This window comes from Syngnathus acus, chromosome 13 (genome assembly GCF_901709675.1).
Source record: "Syngnathus acus chromosome 13, fSynAcu1.2, whole genome shotgun sequence".
Classification (NCBI taxonomy): domain Eukaryota; kingdom Metazoa; phylum Chordata; class Actinopteri; order Syngnathiformes; family Syngnathidae; genus Syngnathus; species Syngnathus acus.
Genome location: NC_051098.1, coordinates 7,093,274 through 7,116,709, shown reverse-complemented (window position 1 = coordinate 7,116,709; position 23,436 = coordinate 7,093,274). Strand labels below are relative to the sequence as shown.

Genomic DNA, 23,436 nt, shown 5'->3' with positions numbered 1-23,436 from the left:
ATTCAATCAGTTAAGGTTTAAAAATAATTTATTAAGCCTTCTGATGCCACACTACATCCACATTTATGAATTATATGATCACACAATTTTATTTTTATTTGAGTTCCCACTGCTGAGTCATCTTGGGCTTCAGGTAATAATAGTCAGATGACAATAGCATAACATTTTAAAAGATATTCCCAGTGTGTTTTTTGAGTGAATAATCATTTATATTAAAAAATGTTTTCTCTTTCCTAAGAAGGTGAGTACGGAATCTTAGATGTTATAACTGGACCCATATTGCACTTATGAATCAAGATAAAACTACAATTTTCAGTAAATTCGTTAGAGACAGAAATCTTTTTATGGATCGTACAAGCAACTGCACAAACTGTAGGTTTTTTTTAAGCATGTAAAGATGACTGACAGTCACAAAATCTTAATCCAACACTTGCTGTATTTGACATTGCTGCAGCAGAATGAACCAACAAAAAGACAAAAAAGATCAATTCATTTCACAGTGAATTGTTCCTAGATTATGAGACAAATGCAAGAACATAAATATATTTTTAAAAAGTGCTTCATCCATAAAAAAAAACTGCAATTGCATAAAATGTACAAATTCTGCATAAATGAAACAAAACAAACATACACATACAAAAAGAAGTATAACAGACATAAGACATTACTTTATAATATTTAATACTGAGAGATGACCTGTATTTTTTTCAGTATGAGCACACCTTTTACATTCCTGATTCTGTGGCAATAAAATAGATAAATATTATTGTGTAAAAAAATATCAAGTAAAAAGCAGCATTAAGAAAAACTCAACATCAGGTATTTTGGTAAACAAAACATATTGCTGAGGCAATCATATGTACAGTATATATAGTATATGCACATTTATAACAGCAAATGTGTGCTGTGGCAGCCTGATCTGTAATGAGAGCCGCGCATGTATTCACACTGAGTCCCAAGTGCATAGGTAACCGTAAGCTGCCAGCAAGACACCTCCGTATTGCACACATTCACTCATCATCAGTGCACCAGTAATAACACTTTAGATTTTTTGCTGGACAAAGTTTTCAAGCTTTATGATAATCCTCGCGGTACATTCCATCACTCTCAAAGCTACTTCTGACGTGAATCTGTCATTGGGAATCTGTGGAAAGGGCAGAAGATCAGGGTAGCGCGTTCGCAGACTGTCCACGCCATAGCCTTCCAGGATCTGAACATCACTGGTAAGTCCTGACAAGTGAGCGTTGTATTCCTCCACTTTTTGTGCCAGGGCCGTTGGCTTCACGTCCTTGTCAGACTTTCCTCGGACCGCGTAGTCTGCGGCAATGAGGGCGAGCTTTGTGGCCAGGTAGCATTTAAAGCAGACCCACTCGTTGGCATTTTTGTGGAGGTCATTGCGAGCCGCAGAATAGTTGGCTCGGGCTTGTCTCAACCACCTGCGAGCCTCCACAGGATTTCCGACCGTCTTAAAAGTCGGTGGCACAAAAAAGCGGCGACTATGTGAGTGTGAACCAGCATAGCTCGTGTAACCTCCTCTGGATTGTTGCCTATCGGGCTTGTGACTGGTTGCTTCCTGGTTCCATGAGGAATAAAACCTTTGGAAGGAGAACTTCTCTGACTGGAAGCGAGCGGAGGATGATGATGAGAACGGTCTTCTGGATGCTCTGTCTGTGTTCTGCTGGTCGGCCAAAGATTGCTTTTCCATTCTATTGATCTCATTCTGTAAATGCTTAAAGACTTCTGTCGCAATGTCCAAATTCTCCGCATTTTTGTCCGGGTGCCACTTGAGATACAATCGGCGCAGGATTTTCTTTCTCTCGGTTTCGGGAAGTTTCCAAGCTTGCTCAACTACTGAGGTGACTTCTTTCAGAATCTCTGGCAGAGCATTAAGCTTGATCTTTTTGGGGGACTGTTTTTGTGTGGGAGGTCTCTGGTTGTCTCTGCTCGCAAAAAGAGGATGGGTCATTTGCTGGCCTGAGGTGCGACTATCTGGACTTGTGGGGGTTGATGGAGCACTGCTTTCCCGCATGTTGGCACTTTCATCTTGTCTTGAGAATTTGTACAAGTCAAGAGAACTGACTACTTTGTACTCGCTGTAACCAATGTCAATCTGGAAACACTTCCCTAGGACAGTTATATTTTCCTCTTCTCGTTCTACTTCCTGAACGATAATCGCATACGTGTATGTGGGATGATAGGACCCATATATGTCTCCTCCTTCCGAATCAACAAGGTAACCCACATATTCTCCAGGGTAGAAAACATTCATTGGGTCCATGAGGAGGGTGTGATGTATCTCAGCAGGAATCGGTGTTCCAGGGAGGGGGAGCTCAAGTTTAGAAGGCTCTGTGGAGTCATACTTTACACCAAGGTTGTCTAGCTTCTCTGTGATTCTGTAGATGTCATTGCAGCCCAACATGGCAATTAGGTAAGAGGTGTCCGAGATCAAATTGTCTGTGGCAGATTTCAGTGTCATGGCCAAAGCTAAGAGAAAATTAATGTCTTTGCTGTCTGAATGTTGGATATAGAGGTGAATGACAGCCGTGCCGTACCTCTTGAGGAAGGCAAGGGTTTCACTGCGGCTATGTGGGATGGGGCTACATCCTTTTACTCTTAACGTTGTCTGGAGTTTCTCAAAGCAAGATACTTTCAGTCCTTCGCAAAATGCTTTGCAGAGCCGTATGGCTTTTTCCTCATTCACAAGGTATGCATTGTCATTCTCGTGCTTCATTATTCGGATCAGTCCTGTGATGAATTGCTCAGAGGAGAGCAACAACTGGAGGCGACCTTGAAGTGAACACAGGGCTCCGAACTGGCACATTTTGGGGGAATCTTCATCTAGTTGCTCTTCAAGAATGCTACTTAGCAGTCTTGGCCTTAGATTCTGAGGAAGGAGCATGATTAACTTTGTATGAAAGGTGTGATCTTTACCCAGATAGCACTGGCTCAGATCCACAAGCATCTGAACGCCAACGTTGCCCTGAATTCTGCTTTTGTAATGTGGGGCATCATCATAGACCAAACTATTAGATTTGGCTAATCTTCCATCATGACTCGGAAGATAAAAGATCAAATCTCTGAGACTTTCCAGATCTTTCCGCATTTCGACGGGCTCATTATGAAGAGCCTTGAACAATCCGGACACAGCTCTTTTCACAGTTCTCATTTCATTAGGGTCAAGGTGCTTGCCTTCAGAACTTTTATAGATCCGACACAGCACCTCAACATATTGTTTGGTTGATACAACATCCTCCGTGCCGAGAAGTTTAAACAGTTGATGAAAGGTTCCGAGGTCCAGTGGTAATTTGTATAAGTAGGGCTTAAAGTCAGATTCATTGTCCAAATTAATCACAACTTCTTCGGGTTTCAGTAGCTTAAAACCATCCTCCGCCATGACAAAAGCCACCCCGCGAAGCTGGTAGCGGAAATCTCTTTTATCTGCATTTAAAAACTCATATGTGGACCTCAAAACTTTGTTCCTTGTTTTTACCATGTCATCATCTGGATTGGATAGGTTACAGACATTCTTGCAGTTACTAATGACTTTTTCCACTGGTGGGTCCAAGTTGACACCTAACATGGCTAGCACTTGGTCAAGTTGCTCTTGTCCAGTTAGTGTGCTTCCCTCTTGCTCTGTTATGCTTGAAGGAGTAGCTTTTTCAGGCAAAATTGGGCAAGCTGTCCAGAGTAAGTGAATGACATCTGTTTGCTTGAATTTGGGATTGACTTGAGACCCACTGAAGCGAATGAGAGGAAGTGTTCCACTCATTTCTTGGTATTGTGAATGAAGCTTTATCAATTCTTTGGGGGCTCTCTCGGGACAAAGGAAGGGTATCATAGAGAGCTCTTTTAGAAAAGTACCTTGAAACAGGTCCACCCTGTCTTTGAAAATATGATTCAGGAGAACATCGATGATGTTTTGCACTTTGTCTTTGGTCCAATTTTCTGTTTGTGATTTGATGCTGACCTCTTTTGCAAACTGAAGAATTTGCTGCTGGGATACTTCATGCTTCAAACCAATTTTTCTCAGGAATGTTATCCAGGGACTGAGCGAAAATGAGGCATTCTTGGGTTTTGACAATTGCTCAACTTTCCTGAAGAAATCATTTGGTATGAATGACTTGGAAGGAAGCATCATTTCAAACACTTTCACTGTTGCGTCAAAGAAAAAATTGACTGACCTGAGTCTGTTTGAGTAGTCATAGATGAATGTCAGCCCTTCCAATTTGTCAAACAGCTGGTCTTTCATCTCACAAGACTCTTCCATTGACAATAGTCTATCCTTTAAATAGACAATGTGTTCAGCTTTGGCGTTGTAGGAAAGACTTTCAAACTTTGGCAGGAGATGATGAAGATAGATTTGTAGGTCATCAATTGGCACGCAGCCAAGGAAAGTGTACATCTCTCTCAATTGTGGGTTATCGGCAAGAAATGCAAATGTGGCTGTGTGGGCCCACTTCTCGATGTCTGCAGTAGGGATGTTCTTCGCAAGCACGTAAGTGGATCCATAATTTGAAATGCTGATGTACCTTCCACTAACCGCTTTAAAGCATGGGAGTAGTTTCAGGCTCTGTGCATCTTGTTGTGTGAGGCTCGCGAGGTTGCAAGTGAAATACAACAGAAGAGTCTCAAAGTCCTTATCAGTCAGGCTTCCTGCCTTGAATGCAGATGTCTGAATCATGTACTCGAGAGATTTCAGAACACTTGATGGATTTTCGACATTTGCTGTATGGTGGGACAGAAAAGGCATGATTGGATTTTCTTTGACACAAATTTTGTTCACAGCAAGTTGGATGCACCCAGCTTTCATTAGGGTGTGGAATATTTTGTCATTTTGGCCATGTGGAAATATGGCTATGCTCATTAAACTCAGGGGTAAAAGCATGTCATACTCGGGCACAATTAGCTTTTCTCTGGCCATGAATTTGATTCCAGGTAGCAACGCCCACTCTTTCAGGATGTCAAGTACCGTGTCAAAACTTGGTTTGACATCCTCTTCATCCTCCTTGACAGCCACATTCTCACTGATGAAGTTCCATACACCCTTAAGCCAGGATTCACTACCAAATGTATCTCGCCACCTAACAGGAATCTTTGTTCGATACTCTCTTGGAATAACGGATCCCAGGAGGTCACCAAAGCTGCTGATGTCAAATATCTTTGCTAGATTCGCCTTCAACAAGATGATGCTGTATTTGAGATGCATTGTGTTCATGAACATCTCCTTTCTGGATGGGATCAGCTCATGGTGTGATGTTAGAAATTTCTGTCTCTTGGAATCAAACACTTGAAGAATATTGTCCATTGTGAGCAAAAGAGGCAGGCCTTCAATTATGGTTCCCTCCACATCAACATCTCTGAAGCAGTAGTCAACAATAAGCTTCAAATTATGAAGATGTTTGTAGTTTGACTGTTGAAGGCGGCAAGGGAGTTTTCCAACATGACAAGAAGTGTCTGGGGATGAGAAAGTATGAAGAAAGTTGCGGACTTCTGCCGGTGTGACATAACTCACTGCTATCCCTGCATCTTCCAAACACAAGTAGAGGTGTGCAGTCTCATCACAACCGTGAACCAAGTTGAAACCTATATCTAGAAGCAAGGTTTTCAGCCTGTAAACATTTTCAGCCACAGACTTTCTGGAGGTGAGATTGTACTCTGTGTTTTTCAGGTTCTGGAGTTCATCTTGAAGCAGATTGTCAAAGAAGGCTCGATTCTTGCTAGCGGTGGATGTGTTCGCCCATGAGATGTAAATGACAGAGTGCATATCAGAATTGTCCATTTGTGGTGCTCTGACTACGGGGAGAAGGCGCTTCAGGTCCATGTGGATACAGCTATACACGGCTTTGACCAGGCAGTACCAATCAGGCTGGATGTCAATTTTGTTCACTGGGAAGAAATACAAAAACTTTTTCAAGATATCTTTTGCAACATGAAGGGGAGTTCCGTGGAGCACAGTCAGTGTTGGATCGGGACCCGGGAAGTATCGTCGTTTGATCTGAATCAGCAGTTCCACACAAGCGGGTGCTATCAGCGACATCATCAAGTTATTATTCCAGTCACTCCTCACCCCAACTCCATTGTCATCTCTCCACAGGTTCCGTCGGGCAGAGTCCAAGGCAAAATGTCCGTTGACATGAAAGGGGAGGCCAGTTTCGAGTGAAAGTGGCAGAAAGCAAAAAGCTCTGTGGTTTTTTTTGTAGTTGTGGCTAACGCATGCAGCGACTCCTCCACGCGGAAATAGTGTTATGTCTTCATTCTTGTGAGCAGATATCACACTTTTTGAGACAAGTTCAATGTTTGGGAAACCAGAACGATTGCAGACCATCCACGTGGTCAAATTGCCTTCTGTGTCCTCTATGTCCAATGTGTAGGTTATCTGTTGGACTGGAATAGCAGTTAACTGCTTCTTTTTGGTCACACTGTCAATGACAGAGGCATGGAATTGCTTTCGTTTTAAGCGATCACTATCTGTTATTTTAGCAATTACAGAGTAGAGTACGTTTAATTCTCCTGTTGCATTGTTAACTTCACAGATGGATATTTTCTCCATGTGGTTAAGGAACATAAGAAGCTCTGCGCCATCATTTTTTAGCTTTTCTAGGAGGTTTTGCACCATTCTGTCTGACGCTGGGATGGAGCTGATCTCTGATCTCTTTGCCATGTGTGTAGAGCGGATGGGGAATCTGAACATTGTGCTGCGCTCTAATTTAAAATGTGCTCCCAAATACAGATTAAGCACATCCGAAAACTGAGATCGGAAGTCAGAGTCCAAGTCTCTGAACATTCTTCCAGGACTCACGGATGTTGCCCCAGGTGCATACTGTGCATGTGGATCAAATATACACAGAATGTCATTGTTTGAGATGAATGAGGGACAATCAGTGATGTGATAGACAGAGTTAAATCCGATGCCGTACTGGCCAGTTTTTCCTGGATTTGCCTCTTTTGTTCCTCTTCCAAGGTTTTGTATTCCTCTGATATCATCCTCAGTGAAAGGCTGATTGTTGTACACACAAAGTGCAGGACCTTGCATTGGAATCCATTTATCATCAAATATCCTCTCAGTGGGATGTGTTCTGGGATCAAAGACAAAGTAGATTTCAGTAGCTTTAGCATCATCTGCATTTTGAAGCAGCTCTTTCAGCATCTCTTTCTCAGATGGATAAGCATCCAGGATGCTTTTGATTCTACTTGTAAGCTTTTCCTTTTGACCAAACTCACTTCCAGGCGCTGTGAAACAAACATTTGATGCATACCTCTCCAAGGCTTTGTGACGTTTTGGGACTGCTCCTAGTTTCACAGCAACCTCTCTTGGAATATCTCCATGACAGTACTTGACAGAGCAGTCTCGGACTTTGATCCACGGACAGTCATTGTAGCACAGTGATTTCGATGGCTGGAGTGTCAGATTAGAGTCTGGTAAAAGAATGGCACCATAATTTGCTTGGCAGAATTCTTGACTTTTATCACGTATCAAGCTCCATATCCCCTCACTAATAATTCTGCGGCACAGCTGGAAGTTTTCTTCAGTGAGAGCTCTTTGCCCACATTCTTGCGTCATTGTTTCAAGTACTGATGAAAAGTCATCAACTGCGAAGCTGGGCTGTACGCCAACATTTTCAAAGAGCTCACGACAGCTGTTTCTGTATTTGTTCGGAAGCTGGTAAAGGTGTGGAGCTGCATCAAAGTTTAGGTGGAATGCAACTATGGAGGGATTTACATAAGTGTTCTCTACCAAAATAGAGTTAAATGTTTTTAGTTCCACAGTTAATTTCTCTTTTGCTTTGTCACTTTGAAGCATCTCCTCATGTAGATACTTGTAACAGGCATTTGTTATGTTTTCTTGATAGAGTGTGACACCATCAAATGCCTGAGATAGTTTCTTGAGTTGACTGATCACTAGTTCAACTGAGGGCTTCTTTATTAGACCAAGGCAGTCTTTCACAGCCAGTGACATTGCACCACAACCTTTGAAAGAAGGTGAGTTCTCATTCAAAACTACCTTCATCAGACACACTATTTCCTGATGCTCAGTTGTGAAGATCTCTCTTGCAGAGAACATGGTTGTGGGGGGAAAGCTATTACCATGCCATGGTAGTGAGAACCCTGCAGGTCTTGTTAGGAACGGGAGGAACTTGATGTCCCGTAGCTTTTCGAGCAGCTCAGGTGATCCTTGGTCTCTCATCTTCAGTTTCTCATCGATGAGGCTGAGAATCACACTGCTGCGAAAGCACGCAGCTGCGTGATCACTTTCATTCAAAGAATCAACTGATTCCGCACGTTCAATCAAATCTTCCCATGACAAATCATCCTTCACCATGCCCAACTGCAGAAGCTTGACTAAGCATACCGGATTCAGGTAGTTTTTAGTTGTTCCAGCGGGAAATCTTCCATCATCAGTGTTGTAGAGTTTGGCAACTCTTCCTTCTGGGTGAATGAGTCGGGAGGGTAAAACTAATTCCTTGTTGGGACTGGAGCAGGGGATGCAAGGAGTTACCCTGAGAATCGAAGCAAATTCTTCCATTTTCTCATTCAAGACATACAGCATTAAGGGATTTCGAAGATCTTTATCAATTTCCTCAACGTGAGGCAAAAAGACATCTGCGAAGAACTGCTTCTCTGTCAAGGTGTTTTCCATCAAGGTTCTCTTACATCCAGCATCATCAAATCCCTCCTTCACCCATTCAGGTAGTTCAACAGCGCAAAGGTTTTGGGAGCCACTCTTTTTGAGATATTTTAAGAAAATCTTGAAAGCGGCAGGACCAATGTCTGGCTTACAGAGGAGGGCATCATCAAGAAATCTGACATGTTTTATTGACACCCAGCATGTTCCATCAGAAAAGAACTTTGCCTGCTCTCCATCACCTCCTTTGGCTATTTCTTGGTAGACCCCTTGACTGATTACTGTGAAGTCATCATGAACCTGACTTGGATCAGGCCATGTTGCGTAATAGCTGTAGTCAAGAAGCTCTCCACTTTCAGCCATCAGACGAAGCATTGTGAGTGCCGCCAAATAGGCCTGAACAATGACATGTCTCATGAAGACAGAATTCCATCTTCCCTTTGTGTCTGTCTTCCATATCTCTTTGCGGTTGGAAGTCACAGCAAAGCAACCATTAATATGGACTGGTAGGCCTGTTTTTATTCTGAGGGGTAAGTAGCAGAACACCTCTCCAATTGGGATGGCATTTGATCTAACAGTCCATTTCCTGTTCTCCTCTTCTGTAAGTAGAACAGCCACCCCTCCACAGGGCACAAGTCCAAGCCTTTTCCCACTATCACTGAGTGAAAATTTGAGTGCCTCAGTTCCATCCATGCATGAGCAAATAAGCCAGTTGGTGACCTCAACCGCCTTCTGGGGCATCTCATCTGTTAATCTTCTTGTCTGAATCCCTTTTGCAGCCAATTCAAAGTACTGGTTTGGATCTTCCTCCGAGCCTCTGAATAATGGGGAGTGGAGATCGACAATACGTTTGAAGACATTATGAAACTCTTCCACTATAACGCGAATGATGCAGCCAGATTTGGGAATATCGGAGGGTACTCTATTGGTGCTTACTACTTTCTTCATTACCTTAGCTGCGGATTTCAGGATACTCAGAGGTCCATACGAAGCTTTGGATGACCACACGCTTTTGTTTATGGTAACGACATCTTGAGCTCCAGCGGGATTTGGTTCTTCATATTTCAGGTATTTTAGGACCATACAGCCAACATGTTGAGTGAACAGAATGAACCGATGGCCACATATACTGAACTCGTCAACAAGGGAGTAGATATCAGTGGTGTTGTAGTACAAGCTACTAATTTCACTCACTGAGGCCTCCTGCTCGGTTCTGAATGGGAGTCTGAATAAAGTTCCATTGTATTTATACGGCAAATCTTGGGCAAGAGGAAGTTGGCAATTGAAGACATTGATGAAAGGCTTGAACTGGTTTGGAAATTTCCTTAAACGTCGCTGTTGTTTGCTCCAGTTGATCTTGATCCCTGGATTAGACTTGTCCCTGATGTGCTTGCTGATGTGATTGATATTTGGATCGAACATGATCATGAACTCTCTGCTCAATATAATGGGGATGTCACTGACGTGATAAACTGAGTTGAAGCCCAAGCCAAATTTGCCAACTTTGTCCGCCTCACATCTCTTCACTGATCCACCTAACCTCGTGATGTTCAGAAAGTCTGTATCTGTGAAAACTGAGTTGTTGAAAGACCACAAGGACGGTCCATGGCACACGATCATGCCCGGATCGAGGAGATTCTCTCGAATGTCCGTGTTTTTTCTCATGTCAATAAGAAAACTACATTCTGTTGCACTTGCATCATCTGCATTCTGAAGAAGCTCTTTAAAAATGTCCGCTACAGACGGATATTCCTCCAGTATGTTCTTTATTCGAACTGTGAGAGGTTCACGTTGACCTGATTGCTCAAAACCAAGATTCTCTGGGTTTATCAGCCTTGTGCTCAAACATGGCACTTTTAGCCATTCCGCAGTTTTCATAGGGATGTCATCATGGACCAATATTATCGGCTCTGATGCATCTTCGAGTAGGTCATTCAAATCGTCTACTTTGATGTCACAGTAAGTACATTCATGAATGGGTCTCATTGCTAATTTGCTTGGATCCTTGTAATTAAGAATGGGAACATGCATGTTAGTCTCAACATGTATTTGATTGTTGTAAAGCCACCTCAGAATGTTGATCAAAAGCAGAACATCGTGTTTGCTTTCCTCTTTGGTAATCTCACCTTCACTCCTTTTTTGGATGGTGGCTATTACTTTTAGCACGTGGTTTGGACAAACCTCTTCAAGTGAACCACAAAACTTGAAAAGCTTGTGAAACTTTCTCATTGTTTTGGGAAGAGAGTACAGGTATGGCTGCAGGTCTAAATTGGGCAGGGGTTTTAACACTGTTTGGCCAGGAAGTGAGAATGTCTTCCCAGTCCACACCCAATCAAAAGTCAATGATGCCATTGCTTCTCTAGCAACCTCAAGATGAGCTTGCATAAAGCCATATATCTCAAATAGGATCTGCTGGAACTGATACCAATCTTCTGTGGTGAATGATTGCGATTTATGCCAGTCATTCACTGCTTTAAGGTGCTGCAATACCTGATCCACCTGTGGCTCTACAGTCAGTTTCAGTGCTTTCTTCATCCCAGCTGATGTGTGTTCTACCAAGGGAACTGAAGATCCCACAAGCACAGCATGAGATATGTTACACATCTCAGACAGAGAGCTGATGTTGAGATTGTCTCCAACCCAAGCAAGGGATTTGGGGTAGTTAGGAGGCCTTTCTTTGCAGACAGGTACCCACTTGAGTTTTAACAAAGATGCTTGAGTATCTGTTGATTTGACCAGTTTGGTTTGCTTGTTGAGAATTTGCAGAAGTGTTCTTGCCTTTTTTAATATTAACTCCCACTCAGGATCCGGATGAGTTTGTAAATCTGCTATTTTCTTTGCCGCTTGTAGAACATCTTTCTCACTGAGTTGTACTTCATTTCTTAGCCCTAACTGTCGGAGTGAATGGAGAATATCAGGCGATGAGGTAAATGTACTACTGGGAAACCTGGTTTCACCTTCCTTGTAAAACAAATTCTGTAGAATCTCCAAATCCGGATCAAACACTTCGGACGCTGACACTAACCTTCCACAAGGCAGTTCAATAAATTTAAGAGCAGAAAGCCATCCGATGACGGATGCGTTTTCATTCTTAAGGAAGGCCAAATGTTTAAGTGCCCAAAGCATGATTTGGGTTATCTCATCTGGTGTGTAGAATCCACTTTGAATATCATGGATGATCATTTTCAAACAATCAGTTGTTTTCACCTGTACAACTTTTAGTTTTTTGATGAGGCGAATGGACTCCTCATCGCGGGAGCCCACCAGGCACTGAGATAACTTTACATCTGGTGGGTACTTTGCTCTGTGATGCAAGGCTCTGGCCCCTCTCAGCGATGTAAAAGCTGAAGCACCTTCTGCACAGGCTCCAACTCTTTCAAAGATGGAAAGCTCAAGCAGCGTGTGCTTTTCCTTTTCTGTGACATCAGACAATCCAGATAGGAAGTTTCTGAGAGTAATCCTCTGTAGGACAGAAAACGATGACACTTGGCTAACTAAACGCTGCATTGACAATCTATCCATAATTCGCAGCAACAATGCAGGAGAGCAGGGATGGATGTAATTTTTGAGTTGGGGATGCTGCAAACATGAATCCTGCTTTTTCATGACCACAGCGCCAAGCTTTTCCATAACTTCAAGAAGGCATTCAGAGAACGGTGTTTCATTTTCATCGACGAGAATAATGGGTGATGGAGTTTTGAGGCGTAAAAGCTGAACTTTTTCCATGCATTCCTCCAGTGGCACAAACGGAATCAAAGGCATATTGTCAAAGGTACTTAGGTCATCGGCAAAATGTATGTAGAGATGCTTCCAAACCATCTTTAACCAAGAAACTGTTGGATGCTTCAGCTCTCGGTTTCCAGGTTCCCATTCGGAAAAGAAGTCTCTGTTTGGCCAAGTTGTTGATAGAATCTCCTTGATGAGTCTTGCTGAGCGGTCAGGGTTCAACATTTGTAGCTGAGTACAGGGTCTTCCTGTTTAAAGTACAAAGAAAAACATAGTTAACAAATTTAAGAAATCTGTAATAATATATAACAATATATAAACTAAAACGGAAATAATTTGACACATTCCGAACAAGCCATTTATTAGTTTCAATAATTCGTCGTCCAAAATGCAGAAATGTGTTAGTGTTTTCTTAGGGGGGATTTGTGTAAAATGATCGACTACAGAATTTGAGCACAGGACTTGGTTTTATGCTCTATAGAATCTTCGAAGTTTAGTTGGAGCTCCTTTCCAGACATGCATTAGTTTGTGTTAGTAGTAAAAAGGTCAGTGTTTCACACATCTTAAATACCTACGTACCTGAGCACCCCCACAGATACCGCTGAACTGTAGTGACAAATTTTGGAAGTATGAAATTAATTATTCTACTGTATTGTATTTGTATGAGAAATGAGGAAAACAGAATTTCCTGTCACCGTGTTGCAAAAAAAAAAAAATCAGTAATGGAAGTTTTTCATGAATAAAATCAACATCATATTACCTCTGCTTTTGGCGGCTTCCTTTAGTCTCTCCATTACTGAAGGTTTAATACTTTCCAGAATGAACCGACCCTCAAGCCCTGGGTACAGACACCTGATGATAAAGTCAAGATTAATGTTGTATTATTAATTCACAACGACATGTTACTTGGTTAAAAACGAAAATTAAATCTACCATAGCTTAAGAGCTAATGGAGTTGAATCATATACAGCAGTACCTTGGCTTAAGGGTTTTTAACTTGTACTACATTGATCACCCTCTGTAAATAAATTGTTTTGCAACAAAAAGTTTTTTCCCAATCTTGGTTTTGTTCTTTGATAGTTTGAGGTCTCACAAAGTCACTGTTGCTGTGACATGTTTCCTTTGACTATAAACTCCTTTTTTAGTCTGGTTTTAGTCAGACACCAGTGTTTTTGGTGAACAAACATAATTCCATTATCTCAATGTTTATATGAAGGAAGACAATTTGTAATTATTATATTTTCACAAGAAACATGAATTTGATGCTCGTAATTGGGATCTAAAAAAATATATATTAAAAAAATAACAAATATTTAAAAAAATCCTGGTGTGATTGCTTGTCCAATTCAATAAATGGATGAAGTGATCTGTGACGATGGCTCTGCCACATGTGAGGGCATTATAATGGCATTACAATACCTTATTTCTATTTTTTTCACTTCACTTTTGGGACAATATAACTAAGGCTTGCTGGTAAGTCAAACTTTGACTAGCAACCCAGAAAAAAAGCTGTTAACTTAAAAAATGTAAAAGGTGCCCCTTCTAAAACAAGGTATGTGTAGATTACTACACATCTGATGTAGTACTGTTGTAGTAATTTGACAAAGTCTTTACCTGGGGTACTCGGCAGATGTAATGTAAACAGAATCTTTTTCAGTGACAGACGATGAAAATGCAGTAACTGTTCCATCTTGAAGGGGCAGGAGCTCCAGTCCTATTAGGTCACTGTAATTGCCGTCACTAAGTACAAATTCCAGAAGCAGCAGCTTTTCCTCTAAGGGTCCTTTGTGTTTGAACTTCCTGACAAGTTGCCGTAGCAAGAGTGGCGTAATCTTTTTCACTTCTGTGGACTCGAGAGTGCCATAAGCCACCAAGATTGAATCCACTGCAGGAGGCACCTGCACTACCTGCATCCCTGAGCTTTGGAGGTAGTTAATGACTGTCTGTGAAATGTCTTTGTCTAGGTCGAGCTCAGAAAACACAGCTTGGTCGAAGCTGACCCAGCTTTCACTGAGGGAAAAGAAGACATGGTGCTGTAGAAGCTCATGAAACAGGGGCTGTAGGATGAGTTTCCACCTGGATTTGACCCGATTTGGATCTGGCCAGGCCACATAGGTCTTTCTCGGGCATAATGGAAAGTCTTGGTCCATTTTGGTCTGTACCCTTTTGATAACCTCAGTGATGAGAATGAAATAAGCCTGAGGGATGACAGTGATTATCAGTAGCTCATTCCATAAGGCAGCTGGATCCCTCCACTGGTCCACATCCCGCCACTTGATACTCCTCCGGTTATCTGTGAGGCCAAAGAACCCGCTGACATGTACGGGAAGTCCTGTCTCACCCTCCTCACCTGGGGGAAGGGGAAGGAAGCAAAATGCTCGTCCTGAGAAACCAGAGGTGGCCCCTTCATCTTCTCTGTCCATCAATGATAGAGGCAGAGCGATGCCGATGGTAGGCATGAACTTTAAGTCATCTGCAAGAGAGTCCAACTCAGCACACATTCCTCTCCCACCAACTCCATTACACACAAGCCACTTCATCCTCCTGGACTCTTTTTTGGTTTTATCCTGAGTCTCTAAACTGACCTGGTAAGTGACACAGGTAACGGTGGAACTGGGAACATGGTTGCTGTAGCTATCAACTGCCTCAGCCAGAGTCTTGAGCGACTTTGTTCTTTCACATTTATCATCAGTATTTTCTTGAGCTGTAACTTGAAACAACATACGCTCTGTACCATCAGATTCACGCACGTGCAAAGAGACCTTTTGAACGCACTTCAGGAAAAGCAACACTGTATCTGCGTCAGCTTTGAATGACTCATAAAGTTCCAGAACTTTTTCTTTGTTGTAAAGGTTGCTGCTGAGCTGGGAGGGTTTTGTGCGCAGTGGGAAGCGGAAGAGTGTTCCAGGGAAGCAGCCATTCTTAATAGTCTTCTCACAGCTCCCAAATATCCCGATAAATGGGGCGAACTGGTCCGACAATTCCGAGATCTCCTTCACGTCAGTCTTTAAGTTCCAACACTGTCCTGACTCGTTCACTCCAAATAGGGTCTGGTGAGGATCCAGCATGGCAATCTGATCTCCGCTGAATATACTGGGGACATCTAAACAAAAAGAGAGGGATAACATAAGTGCATTGCGGTGTGTATTACAGCAACTGTTGAGTATGAGAAGAGTTTGTGGGTACAGTATTTCTGCCTGTATTCATTTACTACTAGGGAGTAATCACTGGGCAGGAATATGATAAAGACTTTTTTTTTTTTCCAAGGAACAACCTGAAATATGGTAGACAGAGTTGAATCCAATCCCAAATCGCCCAACTTTCAGCGGATCATCTCTCTTCCTGCTCCTGGCTATCTCCTGAATCCCATTCCAGTCCTCCGCAGTGAACACAGCATCATTGTAGACATACAACGCCGTACCTGGAAACCCATAATGGCGCCAAAATATTAAGATAATACCTCTCTAATAACTATAACTTAAAAGAAATGACCTATCTTTCTGGGGAAAACATTGCTCTCAAATTGTAAGTTTGGCAATTGAACTCACAAAGAGGAATGTGAGAAGAGAATAGGTAGTATATGCACCACACCTTACTTCCATGTAATCAAAGTGAGCATAGTGAAGATGTAGAGGCTGGTGAAGTCCAGACAATATTTTGCCATCCAAACAAATGAAAGGTAGGACAAAGTCCTGGAACCACTCATATTGCTTTGATATTATATAGTATTGTACTGTACTCTACTGTGGGTCAAGAATTTAAAGGTGAACTGCTTCTGTAATAAATCTCTCAGGTCACATGGAGGTAAGAGCAAAGGATCAGCTTGAGACCAGATGCTCAATGATGCTTAACAGCAGAAAAACACACAAGGCTAGTCTTGTTGTTAGAGTAGCGCCTCAGTGATTATCAGGCCAGTCTGACAGCTAAGAACTAACCTTGATACTCAGCCATGTCAGGTGACCACAGTGACTCCACTCCATACTCTGTCTCATCATACATGAACTTGACTTCGGTGGCTCCAGCATCCTCAGCATTTTGAATCAGCTCCTTTTAAGTATGACGTTGAGGTGTTACGTTTTAAAAAATGGGGTTAAAGTAAATGTGTTGCGACACTTACTTTCAGAATCTGTCCACCTTCAGGGTACCTCCTCAGAATATCTTTGAGAAATTCAACCAGTGGTGGTGCCGTTTGGCCAAATCTCCCTGTCAAACAAAAACTGGGTAAACGTCACCATTCACTACAGAAGCGGAAGACTTCACCATCATGTAGGCAATTTAGCGTTACCTCCACCTCGGAGGCCTCTTCCCTCCAGTGTGAAAGATACCTCAGGTCTTCCTGTGGGCACCAAAGTACCAATCGGCATGCTATCATCCAGCTACGAAAAAACAAACAATGACAAGTAAAAATATAATAATTAAACGGGATGGGTTTCAACCAGCAAAATATTCAATAAAAAGGCATTTCATTGTAGAAACACACAATGTTGGTACACACAACACATGTGCACTGCCATTTATTCTTTTATTACTAATTCCTCTCATCAAACCATGCATGAAATCCAGAACTGATCATCTTTATGAGCGCTAGTAAACACCTTACTTAAAATTATGCAACATGAATGTTGGCACTGATGGTGCTATTATGATCTTTGCAAGGTGAAAGTGTGACCCACTATGCTCAGCAGTTCTTACACGTACAGTATTAAGTGAGTGGCCAACCGTGTAGTGCACACAAAAACCTCTCAGTCATCATCCTGATCATGGCCACACCACAGAGAGTACAGTCATCAATCAGCCCACTCATTCTCTAGAAAGGATGATCGTGCAATACATTTTTAGTTAGATTGCACGTTGGCACTGTGGTGGTTGTATAAGAGTAGCATAGTTTATGTCTGCAAGCAAACAAAAAAAACATCAAAACATTGATTTGACTTTGGTAGAGGAAGACTCACACTCTGAATCAACTCATTTCTGCAAGCAAAGAAAAAAACACCAAAACACTGATTTGCCTTTGGTGGAGGAAGACTCACACTCTGAATCAACTCATGACACAGCACAGAATAAGGACCTTTCATTTCACCCAGCGTTGTACTCACAATCCTCAACATCTCCCGTAAGAGCGGTATCAGAAATTCACACTTCACAAAAACAATAATGGACAGTTTTGATTGCCACTACCAACAAGCTAATAATTCAACACAATGTAATAAATTATAAGTAATGTTTTTAACATTTATGTTCTACTCATATGATATGGTTAGTGACTGTACAATTCTTGTGTAAAGTGCAGGTTCATGAACTTGTGCTATGCAGTATTTGTAGTATGTAGCTGTGGCCTGCAGCTAATTTTTGCGTATGAGATCAGGGGAGCGGCAGAGCCGCGGCCGCCACCTGGTGCTTTCAGTCAACGTGAGGTCAGCTCCCAGTCATGTTCACTGACACACCAAGAGAACCAAAACCCACCACAGGTTCTTGTTCTCTATGTTTATGTGTAAAAATAGAGATAAATATCAATTATTTCGCTATATATTACCGACAAATGTTAGAGCCTCCACTTGGTTGTTTCTCCATCGTTAATTAACTCTTAATGGCTTAGATGTGTATCTCAGAATTACATAACAGGACCTTGAAACTGGGATGTTTTCTGCTAATTGTGTTTATCTCCAGTCACAGAAAGAGAGATCAGTTCTCTATCTTTATGGGTGTGCTCTCTTACGAGTACAATGTGACAAAACCACAGAGTAGAACTCAAAATGAACTGGTTATAGGATGTTTTCCAAGAGGGTAAAAACATGAACTCGGCATATAGAATGGGAGGAGAAGTTCCTTTTTAATTGAAAAAGAAAATAAATTGGTCATCACTGGTTAATGGCGACAAATATTTGAACAAACAAAAACATTCACTAAAAGGTTATATAAGGGATTCATAAAAATTTGATTTAATCCATCTCAGATCGCTGAGATTTTATCTTGCACTGCTCCATACTGTTGACTGAAATTGAAATCAGAGTGCCCTCTGGCTCACATTGCAAATGTCATGTGATCAAACCCAGAAAATGCCACTTGAACTGGATGCTTTAGCAGCATGCCGGATAAGCCACAGAAGTGTAAGAGCTGCTTTTTAGGGGCTAAAAGGTTCGCCAAAGGATTACAGCTGGTTGGTTGGACTTGGTGGTCTTTTGGTGTGGGAAAAAAGCTACAGTCAAGGTGATCCCGTGAGTTCTTCTGATGCCCAAATGCGCTTTTCTGTTCCATGTTATCTTTGAGTGTGAGGTGCAATTTTGGCATGCTTTCATTTTTTTAGGCCCATGTGATATAAAATGACATTTTTGATCTGACAAGGTATAACGTACCACTTTGCCATTGTGAATGAGTCGCTGCTCTCTGACAGGCAGGTTTGTGTCTTCATAGAGAAGCTGTTTCACATCACCAAGCGATGTCAAAGGGGAGACCTGGTAGGACCTCAGGCCAAAGTAGTCGTGATGTACATTTACCCAAGGCAACCTTAAACAAAAACAAAACAAAAAAAGAGATGAAATTGAGGTAAATATTTAGGATGTTTGTTAGTCAAATAAATACTTAATACTAGTATAAAATGACAAGGATTGTTTCTACAGTGCTATATGTACAATATAGCCAGCAGCTTTCTTGCACTCTGTTGCCTAATATATTCAATCCTATGTATAATTTGAAATTGTTGAAGTACTCCTTAATGTCTTAATCAATAGAGAACAAATCATTTCCAATTTTCTTTCCAACCAAGTTGTTTCAAATGCTTTGCTTGGGCTTTATTATACTGAGTTTTTCTGGAATAAAATCCTTTTTTCAAAATGGGAGCAGTGACAAAAACAAAAGATCAAATGAAGTCTCTTACTGGAAGGATGCATATTGTTCTGAGTCTGTATTGATTAAAAGGTACAGTTTGGAAGTAACGTGAGAAGGAACAGATGACCAGCTCCATCTGTTGATGATCTATTACCATTTGCCGCTTGTATTCAGTTGAAGGTTTTACTAAAGGAATTAACATCACTGAGTCATGCTACCTTCCCAAGGGGCATACAAGATGTCACATGAAAGGCAACTCTACATATAATCTATTAGTGTACCGTATTTTCCGCACTATAAGGCGCACCGGATTATAAGGCGCACCTTCAATGAATGGCCCATTTTAAAACTTTGTCCATATATAAGGCGCACCGGATTATAAGGCGCACCTTCAATGAATGGCCCATTTTAAAATTTTGTCTATATATAAGATATATACATTTGGCCCGCGGGCCGGACTTTGGACACACCTGCTGTAGTGGCTCAATATTGGTCCATATATAAGGCGCACATGATTATAAGGCGCACTGTCGGCTTTTGAGAAAATTTGAGGATTTTAGGTGCGCCTTATAGTGCGGAAAATACGGTACTTGTAATTATAATGAGGCTTGTGTTTTCTCCTGCTCTTTCACACATATGTGTCTTACCAGAATGACACTGTTCGCAAGGGATAGGAACCAGGCTGGCCAGTCGCGAATAGCAAAAATTTCCATATAATTGAGGCTCAATGAAATGCATTGGGGGGAAAAAAAAAAATTCAAACCCTTCAATTCTTCAAAGAACACTGATAAACGGGAGTAAAATGGGAAGGAAATGCCCGCAAAAACAGAAAGCTATATTAAAGAGACAGAGACAGATAATTTGTTTGCCATCGAATGGTGAACTAATAGAATGCAACGGCCTGAGTTGAAAACATGCATTTTGAAGCACTTTCCGTGGCATAGGAAGTACATTGCATTTTCATTTGTGACACTAGTCATTGATCCAGCAAATTTGTGATCAGGTATCCATAGCAGAAAGATAGTGGCGAGACATGGCAGCGTCCTGCACAATGAGGTGTGACCCCCCCATGTAAAATAATTTCAGATTACTAGACCTATGATTATATATATTTAAAATATCTAGGTTGATGTGATGGAACTTTTTTTTTGCATATTATTGAAATTATTAGTGTTGGTTTTTTTTGTGTTTTTTTTTTTTAAAAATTAATCAACACTGAAAAATCAAAACATTCGCCACACTGACCCTTTGATAGAGAGAGAGAGAGAGAGAGAGAGAGAGAGAGAGAGAGAGAGAGAGAGAGAGAGAGAAAAGAAAAAGAAAAATATCTCTCATTCAGTAGCAGTGGATCCAAGATGTTGGTTCTGTTCCTGTGTGGGTGGGGCAGCCAGCACTGGCCATAATAAACTCAACTGAACCTAATTGGCCATGAATACTAACACGTTTAAAGGACCGAGACCAAACGCTCAACTTCGTTTGCAATGACTCGTTGTCCATAGAGATGAATCAGAGTAACATTGACATCCCTAAAAGATTGCAAAGAGTCGCTACAGTAATATTTGCACATTTTCGAATGTATAATATGATTTTATCTTCACTTACCACGGGTGTGGACAGTTAGCCATCTCGCTGCTGTTGCTGCTATGCGTCCCAGCACAGAAGCACTTTCATGGGACTATGTTCTGGTCTTCACGTAAGAATACTCCATTCGGGCTGCGACACAAGAACCCCGTTACTTCCATGAAAACACCTGTCTCTTGAGTTAAAAAATGCATCAAATCTTTATAATAAAATGGCCATGAGTAGTATACAACATAGCAAGATGCAGAGAAGCAATATGGAATAAGAACTGAGCGAAGAGGTTCTCTTTTTCAATGTGCCGGTGGGTGTTATGTTGCAAGGACTGGAGCGTTATCCGGCTATCTCATTAGCACTCACTTGAGTCTGGCCAATGCGCACCGATAAAGGTTCCCTGAAATAGTTGTCAATTTTACACCAGGACGTATTCCAGGAAATACTCGTTGTAACAACAGCAATCATGAGTGGGCATGGTGTTTTCCTGCAATTACAATAGCGCCTCCTTCCAAGGCAATGTTCTAAGAATAAAAATGAATTAGCCTGGTCAAGAGTAGACATCATGCAAGATGGTACAACCCCACTGACTTCCGTGTCGTCCGGAAGACACGCTAAAACCAAACCCCAAATTGTAAAAAATGTCCTAGACGTTTGATCGGAAATAATACACACCTAGAAAATAACTATTCTTCAGGCACGATTTATAGTCAGTTTAACACGAGCGCTTTGTCCTATTTTATTTCTCAGGTCAGTGACACTAGTGGATGATGTTGAGCGCATGCGCATTTGTGTAACTAAAGGATTTCCAAAAACTAAATAGGATGTATTTCGTGTTACTATATGAATCTGCTAGTCAAGATTTGTTTCAAATCACTCTTCAGTATCGTGAATTCAATTTCCTGAACAAAATGTGTTTTCCTGCATGTACACAGACTGTTATGACTCCAAGAGGTTTCACCCTCAAGTACCAATCATGCCGCCGACTGTTCCGGAAGTATAATTTCATTTAATCGTTTAAACATTTTAAAGCCCTCGAAAAACTAATAGAAGTAAGCATGTGTGCTTTCTGGATTTAGAATAACAAAAGCAGTTTTTTTATTTGGTTAAAAAAATGCTTCCCCGAAGTCCTGATATGACTGAAATGCTAAATCTCTGCAAGATGCGCACGTAACGTAACTTTGGAATGAAATCCTCATCAGATAGATTGGGACAGTGAAAGACTGCATTCAACAGCATTTGAATTAGGACAATTCCGGTACAGAAAGTGACATCAGCACTTCTATATAAGAGAACCTCAAGAAACCTCAAACATATCTAGTAATCCAATTACAAAAATAATAATAATTATTATTAGTTGTATCACACCACTCACCGGAGAATCATTGTGTTGCCTTAAAATAATAAAGCGGCATGGTCATGTCTTGTGATACATAACAAAATTCCCGTAATCTGTCACCCCAACAAGGTGCGTTCATCTCACATCTGCCGCATTGAAAGTAAGAGAGGAGGTGAAGGGACACTCACGCGATGAAGTCAGCTGCACCTCAGAAATGTACCTTCTCTGCTGCTGTGCATTTGGAAGTAAAATCACATGGATGTCAAGATCACATGAATGTCATCCCACCCAACATGAACTCTGGTTGGCTCATGAAATCAGACTTCATGACAAATATCCCAGAGCCGGGGTTTGCTTGGTATCACATGGACGCTGCAGTCATTTGTCAAAAGCGCAAGTTCCTTAAAGTGACAGTGACACAGCGCACAGAAGAAGCGATGAAGTCAATCATAGGTATAGTGTACATCATCATTTGAATACATATTGAATAGATTTTAGCAAATGCATCAAGCTATAAGCAAACAATCAAAACGAAAGGAACTGAATGATATCGATCCATTAGATTTTTTTTTACTGTATTTTAATGCAAGAAAAAAATAAAGAAAAGCATTATTATTGGCAGAGTACAGACAAACACTAAATAGTAATTGAAATCAAACCAAATAAACAAAAACAGAAAAGGGAAACACACTGAGTAAATGACGTTTCATCAATTATGGAAATATTCCAGCAGATGGAGACAAAACACCAAGTCTGTATCTCCTCTGAACGTTTCACGCGTTATATAGCACTTGACAGCCACATTTGGTGCACTAACTGCAAATGAACCCTGTGTCAAGAGATGGCTGAATGAAAATGCTCTTACAAACGTAATAATGCTGAAATGTGATTTGGTATGATAAAAATATGTAGTTTATGGTGGTTTATATTCCTGCACCAAAATAGAAACCGCTTTAAGGATGATAAAATGCAAAGCTCAACAACTGTAAAGTAAACTTAGAATAATTGAAATGAGAAGTATGCATTTAGCTAAATAATGTGCAGTGTGAAAAAATAGATTAACTTATCAATGGCTTTGTTTGTGTTGGGCAACACAGGAGCACATCTGCCTCCCATTTTTGAGGTTCTGTGTTTGAATTATGCCTCATGCCTTCATGGATGGCATTTGCACATTTTTATGAAAGTTAGAGCAGATACACTTTTTTTTTCCCTTCTGATTAGTACAGGAGGTGTTCAAAATAATCCTTCACTTGACCTAGCCTGTACAGGTATTGAAAAACATCCACTTTAATATAACAGATTTATTGCAACTCTCAATCAAATAACTTGAATGTTACAATTAATGAGGTTG

At 41.2% G+C, this 23,436-nt stretch overlaps 1 protein-coding gene across 4 annotated transcripts; it reads right to left on the bottom strand.

Annotated features, from left to right (window-relative positions):
• Positions 1-365: 365 nt before the first annotated feature.
• On the bottom strand, positions 366-22,438 carry sacs (sacsin molecular chaperone). 4 transcript variants are annotated; one of them, XM_037267632.1, is made up of 11 exons: positions 22,274-22,438; positions 20,777-20,887; positions 18,703-18,853; positions 16,635-16,725; positions 16,467-16,552; positions 16,285-16,396; positions 15,624-15,770; positions 13,964-15,452; positions 13,110-13,201; positions 12,929-12,955; positions 366-12,597 (listed from the first exon to the last, which is right to left on the bottom strand). In XM_037267632.1, exons 2-11 carry the CDS (start codon positions 20,797-20,799, stop codon positions 1,043-1,045), a joined length of 13,773 nt encoding a protein of 4,590 aa, XP_037123527.1. In that variant the 5' UTR covers positions 20,800-20,887; positions 22,274-22,438; the 3' UTR covers positions 366-1,042. The 4 variants fall into 4 exon arrangements, with proteins under 4 accessions (XP_037123527.1, XP_037123526.1, XP_037123530.1 ...); XM_037267631.1 differs by lacking the exon at positions 22,274-22,438 and adding an exon at positions 21,113-21,317; XM_037267635.1 differs by lacking the exons at positions 12,929-12,955; positions 22,274-22,438 and adding an exon at positions 21,113-21,317.
• Between the last annotated feature and the right edge of the window lie 998 nt (positions 22,439-23,436).

Bases quoted from the DNA above. Each gene is read 5' to 3' on its own strand.
- sacs (XM_037267632.1), bottom strand. From the start codon at position 20,799: ATGGCTAACTGTCCACACCCGTG. The intron at 18,854-20,776 runs GTAAGTGAAGAT...TTTTTGTTTAAG, and splicing joins GCTAACTGTCCACACCCGTG to GTTGCCTTGGGTAAATGTAC. The intron at 12,956-13,109 runs GTAATATGATGT...TTGTCACTACAG, and splicing joins GGAAGCCGCCAAAAGCAGAG to TTCAGCGGTATCTGTGGGGG.